We start from the raw sequence: 18,942 nt of genomic DNA on the forward strand, positions 1-18,942 counted from the left end.
TAAAATGGTACTACCAAGTCGCCAATGAAAACAATATTTGCACTGATTTTCAACCCTACTGATTAGCTTCAGGGGTGAACTTTAACAGTTGACCTTAACTTAAAAGGCTGACTGACGCGTGAGCGATTGCATCCCTTGAACATTATCTATCAAAATTATGTTTAGATAGTTTGATATGAGGGATTGCCTTTGCATACAAATCTCCGAATATATGGTCACTACATTGTACATTACAGCCATCCCATGTAAAATTAAAGAAAAAATGAGCTTGACGCAGCAGTTGAATTGCAAGAATCAAACTGAGTTTTTCAACTCTGAGTCAATGAGGCTTTTGCTCTACGTATAAGTTTAGTAACAATCTTCTTCATCCTTAGGTATTCTGGAAGATGGTGGCTCAGATGAACTGTTGGAGACCTTGAGTTCATTGGACTGTAGATATTTTATTGAGCCCCAGCGAGTGCCGCAAAGCATTACCTGGAGGAGAGAGATGCCACCAGGTTGGTCTGGCATGGTGAGTATCTTCAACAAATGTTGTCTTTCACCGGTCTGTGCTTTATACTTGTAGCATGTTGCAGGATTCATGGCTGTGTCTGCACATGCGAATAGGCACATATTCAGGCCCAGCACTTCAGAAACGTCTTGAATTAGCATCATTAAAAATACACTGCTCTCTCATTTTTTATTCTTCTGACAGTAGCCCTTATAGTACTTTCTTTCTTAGTATATTTACTGATCTGTCTGGAATATGGTAAAGGGTAGTAGTCTTCTTCAGGTGTTTAGGGTACTTAACCTCATTTATCAGGTTAAACAAGTGTGCTAATTTAGGCACTTTATTCAGCATATGAGATGGTTACTGCCGTTTGCTGTAGTTTTTGTATAGCTAATACTTGCTTCATTTCAATGTGACCATTTACTGTTAGAGTGTAACTAAGTCTCTCTGCTCTTTTCTGGATGAATGACATGCACACGTCAGTGTGACTGCTTAATAAAGTCCTGAACTGTATTTACAGGCTACCATTGTTTGTCTAAAGTTATTTTTCCAGGTAACCCCAAGATGATATTTTCAACAAGGAGCTTCAGGGGTTCTATAGCAGCCAGGTCAAGCCCCCACTCACTGATTCAACACAACTGAGTGACCTGATGCTGTTATTAGAACAGTTCTGTACGGATTTCAATGTCTATGGTAGGGTCATATTTTGGCTTGCTACCCGGGCAGTCATTCTACATACTCTGACCCTTAACATGAATCCCTGTTCAATTTTAATATTTTGTTCCCTTTTCATACACCCTGATGAGTAGTGTACTGTATAATAAAAAAAATCACCAAAGATGTGAGAAAGGATGTGGAGTACCTCACAGAAGTAACACCATGGGAGTCCACTGGTTGGTTCTCACCAGTGGACTCAGGGTCTCATCATTAGCACTACCACATCCAAAATAAAAAAGAAGAAAGAAAGGAAGTGTTGTGGTGGCGAAAGAGAAATGTGCACCGCTGGTAAATGTGCTGGTGCTACGGAGAAATATCTCCTAAGTGCAACTCCGTACTGACCCAAAATAAGGTGGGCCTATAATTTAGGACCACATTATATGGAATTAAAAACGAGCTACACCACCACTGGCTTTACCTCTTAATTCTTTGCCGTGGGGTTGCTCACTTTAAAAGACACTGTGTTGCCTTCTAACTCCTTAGAGGGCTGACATGTTTCATTGCCTTTATAATTATGGCAATTTCGTCAGGGCGAGGGTCACTATTCACCACATTTCTTGAATTTCATGTATAGGTAACCTCGGGAAGAAATTTAAAAACAGACAACACATATTGAGTGCAACCATTCTAAAATAGCCAGACCTTGGTCATTAGTCCTTCAACACTGATATAATCCTGCATTTGATTTACCATTTGAATGCCCGACAGTGGCATACCGGTGACCCCCTTTCTTAGTCACTCCTATGGTACAAATCCCCTTGCCGCTTCCTATCAGCCTGCCAAAAAGAATACACATATGTTAATCTTGTGCTCGGTGTGGTACCTTATTTCTACCTTCCACCCGTAATGCTAACTCCATGGTAATAGAGTAATCTAGATGGAGATACTAGATTATTTGCTGTAATTCCGCATATGAGCATCAGACCAACTTGACCTATGGATCAATCAGGCCATAAATGAGCTAGCCCCTGAAGAAGTAAAGAAACCTAGGAGACAACTAGCCACGTCACCTTGGTACACAGCTGAAGTGAAACTCTTTACAATTAAATGCCGGCGCCAGGAACAGATCTGGAGATCCGACTACAGCATAGGAAGGAATACACGAGAGCTTTAGAGGACTATAAAACTAAGATAAAACAAGCTAAGACAGCCTACTACTAAAAAAAATCCAAGAGGCCACCAATTCCTCTAAGGAACTATTCAAAACAGTATCGAGCCTAACTAGGTGTCCCCGAGACATAATTTTTGTCCCAGACCAAACTTTTGTAGACAAACTGGCCCTGTTCTTTCAACAAAAAGGTCAAGCTGTCTATAAGGAACTCCATGACCTATCCATCACAGTAGGAGATGACAATAGGGAACAAATAGAATCCCTCTCTAACTGTCTATCTCAATTTTTCTCTCTAAAGGAAAATCAGATCACCAATCTGATAACTCAGACTAAATCAGGATCACCTTTGGCCCCCTGTCCCCCTTACATACTTCACCTGGCCCCTGAAGTAATTAGTTCATCCCTAACTCCTCTTCTCAATGAGATAATAAGGTCCGGAGTCTTTCCTCAAAGATGGAAAAAGGCCTGTATAAGATCCATCCTGAAGAAGGACTCCCTTGACCCACAGGAAACCAAACATTAGCGTCCCATATCCTGTCTTCCCCTACCATCTAAAATTTTGGAAAAAGCCATAAATCAGGAGTTAATGGAATTTATAGACCTCAACAATATTTTGGACGACACCCAACATGGCTTCAGATCATGTCACTACACAGAAACTGCCCTAATAATTGCCACAGAGGAAGCAAGTAGGACCATGGACAAAGGTGGCAGAGCTGTCCTAATATTACTGGATTTGACGGCAGCGTTTGATAACGTCAACCATGGGGTCCTACTAGAAAGGTTAAAATCTGTAGGTATCAGAGACACTGCCCTAACTCTACTCAGGTCCTTTTTAGACGCTAGAATACAACAAATCCACTGGGATGGAATTCAGTCAGGAGAGTTTTTCCTCCAGTGCTGAGTTCCCCCTGGGTTCGGCGCTCTCCCCCACCCTATTTAACCTATACGTGACCCCGCTGGCCAAACTAATAAAAGCCCATGGCCTGCAATTGGTATCTTACGCAGCCGACACTCAGCTAGTGGTGTCACTCACTCAGACTGTAGAAGCTACAGTGGAGCGGTTCCGCAACTGCCTCCTGAGTGTAAAGAGCTGGATGAACAAGAACTTCCTAAAGCTAAACACTGAAAAAAACGAGGTAATTGAATTTGGACATAAACCCTCCATCTGGAGTCAGCTGTGGTGGCCTCCAGAAGCTGGCATCTGTCCCGTACCGGCACAAAAAGTTAGGAACTTAGGATTTAGGATCGACAACGATCTTACACTCGCCTCACAAGTCAATCAAGTCACATCAGCCTGTTTTTTCACAATTAAGGTCCTTAGGAAAATGCTACCATTTATACCAGTTACATTAAGGAAAACGGTAGTAGGAGCCCTTATCCTATCTCACATTGACTACTGCAATGCAATTTACCTAGGAACTGGTGAAAGGCAAACTCCAGTCATTGCAGAATGCCGCAGCAAGAATACTGTTGGATCTTCCAAAACGTCACCCAACGTCCAATGACAAACGCCAACTCCATTGGCTTCCTGTTCGTCGTAGAGTACACTTCAAGGACCTCTGTCTAGTTCACAAAACCATAAATGGAGGAGGGGCTGAGGACATGAAAACTCTCTTTCCTCGCTATGTACCAAATCGCACACTAAGATCCGGCAGTCTGGGTTTGATCCACCTTCCCTGAATAAACAGCTGGATGGAGCGGCAAGTCTTTCTCACATCAGACAGCAAAGCTATGGAACACCTTGCCCACTGAGCTACGCCTAGAAACAAATAAGATCAGTTTTAGAAAGGCATTAAAGACTTGGCTTTTTACCATGGCCTAGCTGATAGTGGCATCCTTATCCTCCATGTAGCGCCAAGACGCCTCGGCATACGTGCGCTTAATAAATAATTCAGTCAGTCAGTCAGTCAGTCAGGCTTTTCTGCCCAGAGATTTGACCTTGCTATTTCCAACAAAATATGCCAGATGGAAATTACATTTCAAGGAAATTGATTCTAGATTCACTGCCACAGTCTTTTTGTTTTACCTCCTGGTGGGGACAGTATCGACCACCCATCCAAACGAATGTGCGTTCAGTACCCTATATTGGGATAAAAGTCCCAGGCATAGGTTTTTGAATAGCTTTCCTCTTGCTCCCTCATGTTTCTTGACAGCTCATTGTGTTTCCCCCATTGAGCTGGAAAAAGTATGCAAGCCCATTGTAGGAGATTTGTTTTCATAATATTTTTTTATTAAGCCTGCATGAGCCATGAGCTAGTGCATGCACTCTCATTAGCAAGACACTATTGCTTACAAAACGAGCATGGAGCCCTCCCATTGCTAACCATCTCTTGCGTGACACTGTTCTTCGTAGCCTCATAATTGGCCATTGCATGCCAAGCGTCATTTTCATTTCTTTCTGTGGAACAGGGAAAAAGCACAGATTGATTCAACTTAATCAGTGCCAGTCACTGCTGCTGGCGTGACTGAGGTGCTATTTTTATCATTAATAGTGTTTTTTTCACAAATCTTATTGTTTAATACTGTATGTGTGGTAGACAATGTTATGGCTTCACCTGAATTTAGGGAAACTTTGGGTGACCACACTACAGTGCAGTAACTTGCACATCAAGTACAGCGATGTAATGCACCGTCTGCCACTGACTTTCCTCTGGCGTGCAGACTGACACTAGCAAAAGCCGAACCCTGGACTTCCCTGCTTGGTGTGATCCTGGGCACTCCACTGTAATCCACTCCAATCCACACCTCTATAATCCACTCCAATCTAATCCATGCCACTCCAGTTAACTTAACTCCATGCACTCTTATACACGCTGATCCACTCCACTCTATTCTACTCCAGTCCACTCCAATCCAGTAGACTCTATTTCACTCCAGCCAGTCTAATCCACTCCACTCTAACCCACTCTTCTCTCATCCACTCTATTTCAATCCAATCCACACTAATTACATTCACTCTAATCCCCTTTAATTCAGTCCACTCCAATTTACCCACTCTAATCCAATGTACCCTGGTCCACTCCACTCAAATGTACTCACTCTAATCCAGTGCACACCAATCCACACCGCTCTAATACACACCAAGCCACTCCACGCTAATACACTCCTGTCTTCTCCTCTCTACTTCAATCCACTCTACTCTAGTCCACTTTAGTCCACTCCATTCCACTCCAGTACACTCAAATCAATCCACTCCAATCTACTCTACTCCACTCTAATACAATCCACTCCACTCTAACCCACTGTTATCCAGTCAACTCTAATCCAGTCCAATCTACTCTAACCAAATCCACTCCCCTTCAACCCACTCTACTCAAATCCACTCCAGTCTAATCCACTCCATGTCAATCCACTCCATTCAAATTCACTCCAGTTCGGTCCACTCTACTCCACTCTAATCCATTCCACACAAATCCACTCTTCTCTAATCCACTCCACTCTAACCTATTCTTCTCTAATCCACTCTACTCTGACCCACTACACTCTAATCCACACCACTCTAATCCAATCCAGTGCATTGAAATCCACTGTATTTCCCTCCACTCCAATTTAATCCACTCCACTCTAATCCACACCACTCCACTCTAATCCAAAAAACTCCACTCAGATCCATTCAATCCACTTTAACCCACTGCACTCTGCTCTAAACCACTCCCTCCACTCTAATCCACTCTACTCCATTGCACTCTACTCCACTGTAATCCACTCTACTCCAATCCAATCCGCTACAATCCACTCTACTCTAATCAACTCCACTCATCCCATCCACTCTAGACCATTCTACTACACTCTACGTCAGTCAACTTTACGCCACTCTACGCCACGCCACTCTAAGACACTTTATGCCATTCAATGACACTCTTCTCCACTCTACAACCCACTATTCCACTCTGCGACACTCCACTTTATGACCCTCCACACAATTATGTTTTAGCCATGCTGAACAGAAGCCTCACTGGTGTACACTATGGCTATATTGCATTGCCAAAGTCAATGGTTCTCTCACAAGCGAGACCTATTGGCTTTACCAATGCTTGTTTTTGATGTCAGAACTGGCAACTGATGATGGAAGGTCAGGTGAGACCCACCAAATGTCAAACGTATCCCCTTTTCAGTGAGAGAGGCTACTGCTTTCTTATCCCAGGCTATGTAGTGACTGATGGACATGGCAGCTTCATTCTAGCTAATGGTATACAGCCCATTTAGTGAGATTGCTAAACACAGCTCCTGCTGTCTGTCAGAAACAGCATTGTATACAGTACTTCACAAAGCCATCACCTAGTGGGGGTCTCTGATTGTCGGAGCCGACTGTCTGAGCTGGAGTCATTGTGCCGATCACGAGTGGTGTCTTCTGCTGGAGGTAGTCCAGAACATCTTCACCCAGTGGGGCACTCCTCAGGTGGACTTTGCCCCCTCTGAAAATGCACAATTCCCCTGTTCTGCTGTTTCCAGTATCCATTGAGGAGAGCCTTGGGAGATGCACTTCAGTTGAGGTGAAACTTTCAGCTGCACTATGTATCCCTCCCATACCCCTTATTCCTCAGGTTCTAAGGAAGATTCGACAAGAGTTGGCTTAAAGCATTCTCATTCCCCAGATTGACCGAAAAGGATGTGATATGTGGACCTACTACGCTTCTTCACATGTCCTCCACTCCACCTGCCATTTAGGCCGGATCCCCTCTCCGGAGGGAGGAGATAGTTGTGCATCTAATCTCCCCCACCTACATGCTTGGAGATTGAGGAGGAACAACTGATCTCCTTTCAGCTGCCACTGGAGGTGGTAGACGACATCCTATCTGCACGTCGCCCCTCCACTAAGGTAGTCTGTTGTAACTGATGAGGCAACTTACTAGCATGGTACGTGGACAATGGTGTGGATCCCTTGCAGGCCAAGTTGTTCTGTGTGTTGCACTTGTGCTTTCCTTTGCTCAGAGGGGATGGCCATTGGCAATGTGAATGGTTGTTTACTCTGTCTGCCGGATCAGCCATCACTGTTTAAGTCCCCAGTGGCCATATGTTTTCTCAAGGGCCTGACTAAAGTTTTTCCTCCCACTCCCTTTGTGGTTCTTCAATAGGACTTGAATCTGGTTCTTAAATTGTTGATGGGGACTCCGTTTGAGCCCATTCACAGTTGTTCCCCATCGTATGTTAACTATCAAAACTATTTTTGGTTGCAATAGCTTCTGCTAGGAGTGTCACTGAGTTAGCTGTCGTCCTCCTTTGACAACACTTTTCTCAGACAGGTTGGTGTTGCGAATTAGGGCTGCTTTTCTTCCCAAGGTGGTCAGCCACTTCCATCTTGCCTATCACCCATCCCACTTTCTACCCTCCCCCTCATCCCACGAAGGAGGTGGCATGGTTGCATATGTTAGATCCAAGGTGATCAGTCAAATACTAACTAGATCGCACCAAGGAACGCAGATTGCATGGTCAGCTCTTCATTGGCTACTGTGGTGTAAAAAAAAGTGAAAGTGGTTCAGAAGATACTTTACAATTAAAACTTGCTACACCTTGGCCAAGACAGACCTGGCTGAGGGGATCCATGCTCATTCCACCAGAGACAAACCTACCTTTTCTGCTCTTGCACGGCGGGTTCCGATCGCAAATGTTTGCCCTGCGACAACTTGGGCCTCCTGCCCACAATTTCTAAACACTATCATCTCGACTCTGAAATGAGAAGGGATGGTCACTTTAGGTCCATCCTGCAGGACTTCCTGGTATAATCATCCCTACTCCTAGGTGGGGTATTGCTGTGAAATCTGTTCTACTGGTAAGGAATCTGCAGGTAAACGTATCCAAAAGAAGAAAAAGTTACCTACCTTGAGTAAAGATCTTTCTTACCGACCCGCCCAGCCCTCAGTTTGATGAATGATCTTTACACACCAATTAATAAGATCCTCTTATGCATTCTTTTGGTCCTGCGAAAAGATTTCACTGGTGTCATTCTACCCTTTCGCCTCGAAGGCTTGGATAAAACGGAGGGTAACTGACATGTGATACAGGTATCCACCAGAATGACTGTTTCTGCAGATAAGTAACTTTTTCCCTGAAAAATTAGGCCCCACCTCCCTGAATTCACAGGATGTGGACTTGTAAGTCACCCACCCACTAAGGTAACTTTACACTCATAAATAGTAGGTGGCTTAAAGTAGTAAAGTTACTCAAAAGTGTAAGAATACATTTGATTGTGTAGATTTACTCACATATAAGGTTACCGTTGTGAATAGGCCACATAATGTCCTACTGAGCTGACTGCTGGATTTCTCATTAGCCCAACCTGGTTCTCTGAAAATGTCAGATCTCACACTGAATGCTTTTAAATCCTAAAATGTTCTTTGCACAGTAATCATTATAGTAACAACTACTAAACAGTCTGGTGTGTTTTAATTGTTTGTAAAAACGGTAAAATGTGTTATAACTTTTATACTGAGAATAATCTTTGTTATTGTATGAGAACACTACAGAAAGAATAAAATAGTAGATTGATTATACACAATACTTTTTAAGTATATGAGCACGGTATGTGTCTGCTCCCACAGAGTGGCCTAGAGGTAAAGGATGGAGAAGAGGAAGAGATGCTGGTGTTGGTTGGGCCTGAGGATTTCCTGAAGAGTGTCTACTCCTTAAGGAAGGTAAGACCCGGATTTGCTTTGGGCCCAGAGCCCGGTTGCTTGTAGTCAGTGAAACACTATTGTTGGTGGCAACTTGATGATGTCTCTGCCCGCTGTACATGCTAGAGACTGCAGTGGGCCACAGGAGATAGTCTAAGGCACACCAGTGATCCCAGGACTAAAGTCTTTTGTTGTAGAGTCATCTAGGTCTGAATTCAAACAGGTGACCTAGAAGCTAACCACAGTGGGTTCTTAATTCACTTAGCTAGCCACACAGTTCCACTTGGGCTTTTTGTAATAATGTTGGAAACATCCCTTTTCCACAGTTAAATTAGGGATTTTTAGTAGTCATCAGTGGATTCTATTTATTTGGGATTAGAGAGTTGCCACTCGCTCCAATTACTTTTCTGACCTGTGTTATATGTCTAATGTGTGACGTGCTATACTGCTCTCTGGAACGGCAGTGAAGTAGACTACAATTAAAAGCTGATAGATTGGCACCAAAGATAGGTAGAAGAGGTTATCCAAAATCATTTGGAGGGCAAGAAAGCTTATGTTGCTAAATGCACAAAAGAGACTCAAAACCTGAATAGTCTTCAGGCATCAACATTGAAAATGTACAAAATATTCAATCCTCAAAACAAATCATTGAGAATACGTTCTTCATTTTTGTAATCAAAGAGTTCAAAGATTCAGGACTTAATTCAAGACAGCGATTAATTCTCTACATATCCTACACTTCACATTATCTCACTGCAATGGTACTTTTCCACATTTACTCCAATCCTGGAGGAGGAGATAACCACATTGTCTTCCAAGATCAAGACATCTAATGTGCCAGAAAATTGTTTCCCAACCTGCTTCATGAAACAAGTCATTTGCATCTTGATATCTCTCATGGCTCCTCTGATAAACTCTCACGTCTTTGTTGGCATGTCCCAAGCCAATTGCAACATATGATTATCTCTCCATTCATGAAGAAACCCACTGCAGACCCACAAGATGTGCTCAACCTTCTCCTGATGTTCAATTTGTCATTCCTAAGCAAACTTTTATAAACGATAGGAACAAACCACCTGTAAGACTACATCGAACAAAACCAGTGAATGCTAGTTTTTCCTTCAAGGGGAAAATGCCCAGCCCTGATTGACATCAGAAACGACATCCCCCTCACCTTTGCTGAAGCCTTGCAAGCAGCCTTGATCCTCCTTGATCTCTCAACATCTTATGGCACTGTTGACCATAGCATTCTGTTGTGGACATTGTGAAACTAGTCTAGGATATTTTAGATTCCCTGTAAATGGATTAGTTAATTCCTCTGTGGTCGTACTCAACAAGTATGCATGGGCTGTTTAGAAGCCTTCCTTCTGCGATCTCTATGTGGTGTCTGCCAAGGGTCCGTGCTCTTCCTTCTCTTGTTCATCTCTCCATACAGCCACTGTGTCAGCTACCAAATCACATCATAACTCACTTCCAAATATATACTAAATACACAAATCTACAGCCGGAGAAAAACCCTAGGGTAATACAACATTTTCTACACCACCTACAACTTTGGATGACAAAAAGCTCCCTTTGCCTAAATGAGGTAAAACAGAACTCTTTTGGGAGACAAGATACAGTCTCTCTTTCATTTCAGTACCACCCAGTATAAGGCTTGCATGCACTACGACCATAGAAGCAAGAAAGATGGAGGTAATTTTTGATTTGAACATTTCTTTCTTAAATGAAATCAAAGTTGTAGTGAAGGTGGTAAACCTATAAGTCTCCTAACTCCACAAAATCTTCTGTCTCCTGCAAACCTCTTAACAAATTGAACTTTGACAATGCCTCTTCGCCTTGGGATGGATAGACTTCTCCGGTGTGATTTACAATGTGACGTTTACAGGCCTGAAAAAGAACTTGAATGACTAACTGCAAAACCAAGTCACCAAGTGTGCCTTAAAGTGCAAATATGTGCTATTGCTAAACAATCCACTGTCTCCCAATGGGTGCTAGGATTAAGGTTAGTGCATCATCTCCAAGGCCTACTGTAACATAATAAATTGGGCCCCCTTCATCCAGGATAGTGTGTTCACTTTCCTTAAATGTGAATCCACTTCCTGTTGCCAGAAATATGGAGGACAACCCCTATCTGTGCTGGGTCCAAAAGTGTGGAACAATCTGATCTGTAAACTCAGAAGAGAAGCTCCATACTTTCAATCTAGGAAATGTCCGAAAGTTCTTTTCAAGATTGTCTTGGCCTAAACTTGTCTGAGCTGCCATTGAAAATGTGTTAGTGTCTTACCCAGATGGTCTCTAGTGGCCCAGCTGTAATCCATACGGTGTTGTTTATGTTTGTCCTAATTTTGTGTATAATGAACAGTGGCTCAAAGTTATCCCTTGATGACAGCCAGTACTTAGTAAAACACCAAAATAAATAAATAACTAAATCAATTAATGGAGTGAGAGATAGGGGCATGTTCAGGTTTTTACAATTAGGCTCAAATTAGCGAAAGTGCCTAAACCATTGCAGTGCTGTTGTTGGGTTAAAGCAAGGCTCCAATAAATTGTCTCACCATATTCCTTGTTCAAAAGCATTCTTCTCCCTCCTCCTGGTGGTAACAAGGCATATCTTCCACTATTCCAGAGCTGATGAAATTTTTGTTAGAACTTTCAGTCAGAAGTGCTGAGTTATTCTGTTACAGAACAGACCTTTTAACTTTAGAGGTTGGTTGTCAGAAAGGAAAGTCTTGTGAGGGACTTTTCTTCCGAATTTTTCTGCTAGTGCTCTGTCCTGCACAGGCTTTATTTCATGCTGCAACATGTTTATTTTAAAGCTCAGTGTTACGCCAATGTATAAAGCATCAACACACCAGAGGGTATGCAAGCATTAGACTCTATGGGCCAGATGTACTACCATTTGGAATTGCGAGTTGCAAATTGCGAAAAATAGCGAGTCGTAATTTGGCAGTCGCAATTCCAAATGTACAACATTGTCGGAGACACGGTTAGCGATTCTCAATGGGTCGCAAAATGCGAGGCTCATCAATATTCATGAGGCACTCGCATTTTGCGATCCCATTGAGAATGGCTGGCCCTTCCAGGGATGGTGGCCTGCTGGGCTCAGCAGACCACCATGTCTGGGACTGCTTTTAAATAAAGCAGCTTTAAAAAAAATGCAGCTTGTTTTCCTTAAAGGAAAACTGGATGCATTTAAAAAAAAAAAAACGGTTTTGTTTAATTTTTTGTTTAAATTCTGTTTATTGAAACAAGCAAGTCATACATACATGTCGCCGTGGTAGTAACGAGGAGGGAGCATCACCGATTTGGTTGGACAATGCGCTAGAGGGGAATAATTCTACCCATCAAAACAACCCCCATCCACCAAACATGGTGAGGTAACATAAAGTGTGATGTAGAGTCCTCCCGGGGCACAAGCAGCAAGGCCAAAGGACCGGAGGCTAAGGAGGGCTCATAAGGGTGATCAAAATAAAGCTGCCCATAGAGAGTCTGTCCATTAAGAGGATGACTGTAACGGGGTCCCGCCGTTACAATGACATAGCAAAGTGACTGGGCGTGCAGTAAAAGCTAATTAACTGTAGCTCCCATATCTTGGACATTATCCCCAGTCAGAGGGTAGGCATAGCACATTGCGGTATTAGAAAACAGTCTATGCGTCATAAAAAGCAAACAAGAAAAACCAACAAAAGGAAGACAGAAATAGAAAAGAGAGAGGAAAGAAAAGTACAAGAAGAAGAGAAAGAAGTCAACAGAGGAAAACGGAGAGCCCCCTTTCAAGGGGTGGGGGGATAGAAAAGGGGGAGGGGGATTCTTCGCCAGGTGCGCCATGGGGTTTCGGTGGTCAGAGTGGTCATTTTTTAAGGATAGGCAGTGGTCCTTTGGGACCACTGCTTGCCCTTAAAAAATATTTTCGCAAGCATTTGCAAAGGGGAAGGGGTCCCCTGGGGACCCCTTCCCCTTTGCGACTGCATTACCTCCTACTTGAAGTAGGTGGTAAATTGCAACTGTTTTGCGACCCCAATTGTGGTCGCAAAACAGTCATACATAGGGCTTAGAGTCGCAATTTGGAAGGGACGCCCTAGAGACGCTGATTCTTAATTGCGAGTCGCAAACGCTATTTAGCGGGTCGCAAATGAACTGCGACTTGCTGAATAGCATTTGTACATGCACCTGTAGGGTTTGCGTATGCCCAAATGGGTCGTACATCTGGCCCTAGATGTTTAGGGCGCATCAACTGAAACAAGATTTCTGCCTGTTTCAGATGCATACACCTCAGAAGGAGAAAATGTGTTGAGCTGTTGTGTTTTGGAATTGCGGCTCTATTAGATGCTGATTGAATGCAGGCCAAAGGCGTTGCCCTGTTTTTAAAGGTCTCTGTTGTAGTTCTAGATATGCTGATATAGAAAGTGTCTGTAAGTGCGTCCAGGACTCTGACTCTCTTTGAGCCACTTACACTTAACTAGCAATTGATATGCCATTAGCAAAAATGTTTGAATGGGTTGCAATTTACACAGATGCCGGCAGGGCTTTGGATCTTGACTTAGATAGATATTGAAAGTAGATAAGGCTCTCCAGATCCTTTCAGTTAATTTATTTCTCTGCCTGCACAAATACAATCTAGATATCAGGGTTGTTCCAGGTGCTTCTCGAGACTAATTGGGATTATTGATTTGAGATTATATGTAGCAGATGAAACCAAACTGCCCATCTTGGAGGGTGACGGAGTGTATGTATCTGCTAGCAGTGTGTGGCATAAATGTTCTCTTGGTAGACGTCTGCTTGGAGCCAAGTAGAAGAAGCTTCATTGTACGTCTATTAAAAGTCTCCCAATTTGCCCCAAATACTTCTAGGGTGACCAACCGTCCGTAAATTTCATGGACTGCCCATTATTTGGGCCTCTTGTCCACTGTCCCTGAGTATTTCTTTCACGGACGCCTTTAGTCTGTAATTTTGGGGATGGCAGCAAGCTGTGTTGTTCCCTTGTGACAATCGGAGCCAGCTCACACTTCTCTTTGAACTCTAGAGGCTGCAGCAGCCTCTCCCCGACCTCCTTCAGTCTGTGCACAGGCCCATTGTCATTCTGACTGTGGATGATTATCACATAAAGAGTGACAATGGGTCAAAGGCATAGTGAAGCACCCGCTATATCTGCTTAAGTGGGGAGGTGGTGACGGGTTCAGATAAAAGTGTTTCTTGGCCCTTTCTGACTTTGATCTGTGGCTCTCATGTCAGCATTAGACAGAATAACAAATAAACACAGCAGAATAATCACCGCAATGCAACTGTGGGGAGGGGGTTTAAAGGGTACCAAAGTAGCTAAAATGGCAACAGGAAGTGAAGTGCACGATTGTCTCAACCTAATATAAACTTATTTTGACGTCTACTTATGTTGGTTGTCTATTTACTTACTTAAGTACTATTGTGCGACCTCCTCTGATGTGTCTGTAAAACGTACCTTTTGTCCCGAACGTTTGTCCTGAATTTTGACCTTCTCGCCTGAATTTTTGTCCAGAATTTTTACCCTTTGTCCTGAATGTTTACACTCACTGTCCTGAATTTGCAGCTATGCCAGTTGGTCACCCTAACTACTTCCTTTTGTTGAAGTATGCTGTGTTGAGGTAATCACCACATAAGAAAACAAGTTACTTACCTGTAACTTTGGTTCCCCAGTATTGGTAACTTTCATAGATTCCCATGCTTTGTATCATACCCCGTCGTCGGAATGGGAGTCTCGGTAACAAAAATACCATAGTTGTAGGTACAAAAGACCAAGGAAAAAGGCCTAGGCCTCATTCCCTTTTGTAACATATCACCCTCTTTGTGTAAAAGAGACCGAACTTTGGCCTCAGCCAATCAGAAGTGCCTCACCCCTTAGAACCTTCCTGAAGGAACCTCAGAGCCTCAGATTTTCGTAGCCGTTGTGTACTTAGACACCATATCCGTAGTAGGCTGAGCTTTCCTCGGGGAGGTGGGTGGGCGCATGGGAATCTATGAAAGTTACCAATACTGGGGAACCAAAGTTACAGGTAAGTAACTTGTTTTCTTACCCCAGTATTGGAACTTTCATAGATTCCCATGCTTTGTATCAGAGTAGTAAGCAGTTAGCAACAAAACCACATTTTGCATCATAACCTTATAGCAATAGGCAACATGACATAAAGATACAAAATGTGAAATACGGAAGGTGGGAAAGAAAGGAAAGCTCACCAATTATTGGAAGAGGTTCCTCAGGACAGCCTGTCCCACTGCCGCATCATCTTGTTGTAAGGACTCCAAGCAGTAATGCCTGGTAAAGGTGTGAACGCTGCTCCAGGTAGCAACTCTGCAAATGTCTTTAATCTGCACCCCTGCGAAGAGGGCCGTTGAGGAAGCCACAGATCTCGTGGAATGTGATCGAATCTTTCCAGTCAGAGGTTTCCCTGCAGCAGTGTGACAATGCAGAATGGCACTCGTGATCCATCTTGAAACACCTTGTTTAGATAGTGGAAGGCCCTTGTTTGGACCCCCGAAGGCAACAAATAACCGTGAGGATTTTCGAAAAGCCTTAGTACGGTCCAAATAAAATTTCAAGCACCGTTGCACATCTAGCGAATGCAATGCTCTTCCTGCTGGTGTAGCCGGTTGAGGAAAGAACGCCTTCAGAATGACCGGCTCATTCAAGTGGAAGTCTGAGGGAACCTTAGACATAAACCTCGGATTAGTTCTCATGATCACAGTGTTTCTCTTGAATTGAAGGAAAGGTTCTTGTATAGTCAAGGCCTGCAATTCTCCAACACGCCTAGCCGATGTGAGAGCGAGGAGGAGAGCCAATTTCCATGAAAGTTATTTCATGTCAGAACGATGGATTGGTTCAAATGGGCCCTTCATGAGTTGAGAAAGGACTAGATTCAGATGCCATGTCGGAGGAGGCGGTCTCACTGGTGGATAGACTCTGAACAAGCCCTAGAGAAATTGCTTGACAATTCTGGCAGACCACAAGGAAGGCCCAGACGCCGTCCTTCTGAACCTTGATATTGCCGCCAAATGGACCTTAATCGATGAATGGGCTAGCCCCGACTTAGCCAAGGACAGCAGATAAGGAAGGCGCTGATGAGGCTTGGAAGTGAAAGGATCAATGCTTTCTCTCCTGCACCAGCAACAAAATCTTTTCCACTTAAGACGGTAAGTCCTGTTCGTAGAAGGAGCCCGTGCTTGGGAAAGGACCTCCCTAACCTCTCTTGATATGGGTAGGTTCATAAACTCTCGCTGCTCAGGAGCCATGCAGTCCGGTGTAACGACTGCGGATCTGGGTGCCAAACTTGTCCTTCGGACATCGTGAGGAGATCTGGTAGAACCTCCAAAGGAAGTGGAGGGGCCACCGACAGCAGGTGGAGTTCCGTGTACCAGAACTGCCTCGGCCAAGCAGGAGCTATTAGGATCATCCTGCACTGCTCTACTTTGATCTTCCTGATGAGTCGTGGGATCAGAGGTATGGGAGGAAAAGCGTAGACAAATGTCCTCGACCATGCTATTGAAAGCGCACTCCCCAGAGAACCTCGATGGGGAAGCCTGCTTGCATAAGACCAGCATTTCCTGTTGTTCGGAGTGGCAAAAAGATCGATCTCCGGTCTGCCCCACTGGCTGAAGACCTTCTCCAAAACTCTCTGATTCAATTCCCATTAGTGGCTGACTGAGGATGACCTGCTTAGTCTGTCGGCGTTTTCGTTTAGGACCCCCGGCAAGTGTTCTGCCTTCAGCGATATCCTCTGAAGGATCGCCCATTCCCAGATCTGTTGAGCCTCTTGGGACAATGGACGAGATCTGGTTCCTCCTTCCTTGTTCACATAGTGCATGGCCGTGGTGTTGTCCGTCCTGAAAAGCACTTGTGAACCCTCCAGGCGAGGAAGAAAAGCTTGCAGAGCCAGTCTTATCGCCCTTAGCTCTAAAAGGTTGATGTGGAGACGTCTCTCCTGGGGCGACCAATGACCACTAACATGCAGGTCTTGCATCACTCCTCCCCAACCCTCCAATGACGCGTCCGTTGTGACCACTTGTGGAGACGGGTCACTTACGAAGGATAGACCTTGGGACAAGTTGTCTTGATCTGTCCACCATAAGGCCGCTTCCTTCATCATTGGAGTGACCGTCACTCTGTCCTCGAACGAACCGTGGGCCTGTTTCCACTGGTTGTCTAGTTGTTCCTGCAGAGGATGCATTCTTAGTCTGCAATGGGGAATCAGTGGGATACACAATGAAATTACTCCCAGTAGAGACTTGTAGCGACGTACTGAAAGACACTTTTTTGCCTGTAAGTCTTTGGCCAAGGTCTGTAATTTCTCTCTGCTTTCCGGAGTAGGGAAGGCTCTTGAGAGCTTTGAATCCAAGATGGCTCCCAGGAAGCAGGCCTTTCTGGACGGGAACAGGGAAGACTTTTCGTTGTTCAGAGTGAGTCCCAGATTCTGAAACAAAGTGGTGCAAGCTTGAACTGCCTCCAGTGCTGCCTGCCTGGATGGAGCTTTCAGTAACCAGTCGTCCAGGTAGGGGAAGACTTGGAAATGGTTCCTCCGCAGGAAAGCTGCTACTGGCGCCAGCACCTTTGTAAATATTCTCGGGGCTGAGCGGAGTCCAAAGGGTAAAACCCTGAACTGAAAATGGCTCTTGGCTACTGTGAATTGCAGAAACCTTCTGTGTGCTGGGTGAATCGGAATGTGGAAATACGCATCCTCGAGATCGAGCATGGCCATGAAATCCCCCGCATTGACATGCTTCAAGATGTCCTGGAGGGAGACCATCCGGAAGGACAGGGAGATGAGATAGGTGTTTAGCTCCCTGAGGTCTAAAATGGGGCGCCACTTCTCCAGCGTTTTCTTTACCAGGAAGAACCTGGAATAGAATCTTTGCCCCCTTTGGTTTGAGGGGACCGGCTCTATGGCTCCCTTCCGGAGCATCTGTTGAACCTCGAGCCGCAGGAGACGCTGGTGTTTTGATGGAATGGCTGCCGGGGGCTTGGGTGGAGGGACTTGCGTGAATTCCAAGGTATGCCCTGTCTGAATGATGTTGAGCACCCAACGGTCTGATGTTATCCTGGACCAGTTTTGAAGGTATTTGGTGACCCTGTGTTAGGACACAAATCCAGGGCTCCGTAAAGGCTCCGTAATCGAGTACGACATATACATGCCCAAGGAACTACAATACCCAGAACGTTCCCGCACCGAACTACATTACCCAGAAAGCCAAGCACGGTGCATGCGCAGATAGCGCCACCATAAAGCCGACCCGGAAGACGCAGACCGCGTCGGATATTTAGAATTCGAGCAGAGCAACCGCTTCGCAGAGGCTTCAAGAAAGGTGAGCGTTGGAAGCTAGAGTGGGGTTTCGGAAACCGTATGCGACAAGAGACAGGACCGTCTCTATCGCCGCAAGAGCCCAAGGCTCCGCCTCCCGTAGTGCCGAGTCCGTTCCCGCTCGAGGGTAACCGAGCGTTTGAGACTCTGCTCCGGTCACGAACCTTGCCAGTCCCCGCTCGAGGGTAATCGAGCGGTTGGGACTACGTCCCCATACCAAACCTTGCCAGTCCCCGCTCGAGGGTTATCGAGCGCTTGGGACTTCGCCCCCTTACCGAACCTTGCCAGTCCCCGCTCGAAGGTATTCGAGCGGTTGGGACTACGTCCCCATACCAAACCTTGCCAGTCCCCGCTCGAGGGTTATCGAGCGCTTGGGACTTCGTCCCCATACCAAACCTTGCCAGTCCCCGCTCGAGGGTTATCGAGCGCTTGGGACTTCGTCCCCTTACCGAACCATGCCAGTCCCCGCTCGAGGGTTATCGAGCACTTGGGACTTCGTCCCTTTACCAAACCTTGCCAGTCCCCACTCGAGGGTCTTCGAGTGAGAGGGACACCAATACCTTGTTGGGTAATACAACCCGCGATTTGCCCTCCGTTGGAGTGAGTGTCGGGACCGACACCAATGCGGAGGACGACTTAAGGAATCAACTAACTGGTTCATTTATCGAGTGGTATTGTCGGCCA

The 18,942-nt window shown here is 44.9% G+C and overlaps 1 protein-coding gene across 1 annotated transcript in view; it reads left to right on the forward strand.

The window, feature by feature from the left end:
* Positions 1 to 18,942, forward strand: part of EME2 (essential meiotic structure-specific endonuclease subunit 2) — a 175,961-nt gene that overhangs the window by 23,026 nt on the left and 133,993 nt on the right. The window contains exons 2-3 of the mRNA XM_078662984.1: positions 375 to 511; positions 8,861 to 8,953. Coding sequence (XP_078519110.1) covers positions 375 to 511; positions 8,861 to 8,953 — 230 coding nt within the window. The remainder of the gene's footprint in view (positions 1 to 374; positions 512 to 8,860; positions 8,954 to 18,942) is intronic.

The sequence above is a fragment of the Lissotriton helveticus genome, chromosome 10 (assembly GCF_964261635.1).
Source record: "Lissotriton helveticus chromosome 10, aLisHel1.1, whole genome shotgun sequence".
Lineage (NCBI taxonomy): Eukaryota > Metazoa > Chordata > Amphibia > Caudata > Salamandridae > Lissotriton > Lissotriton helveticus.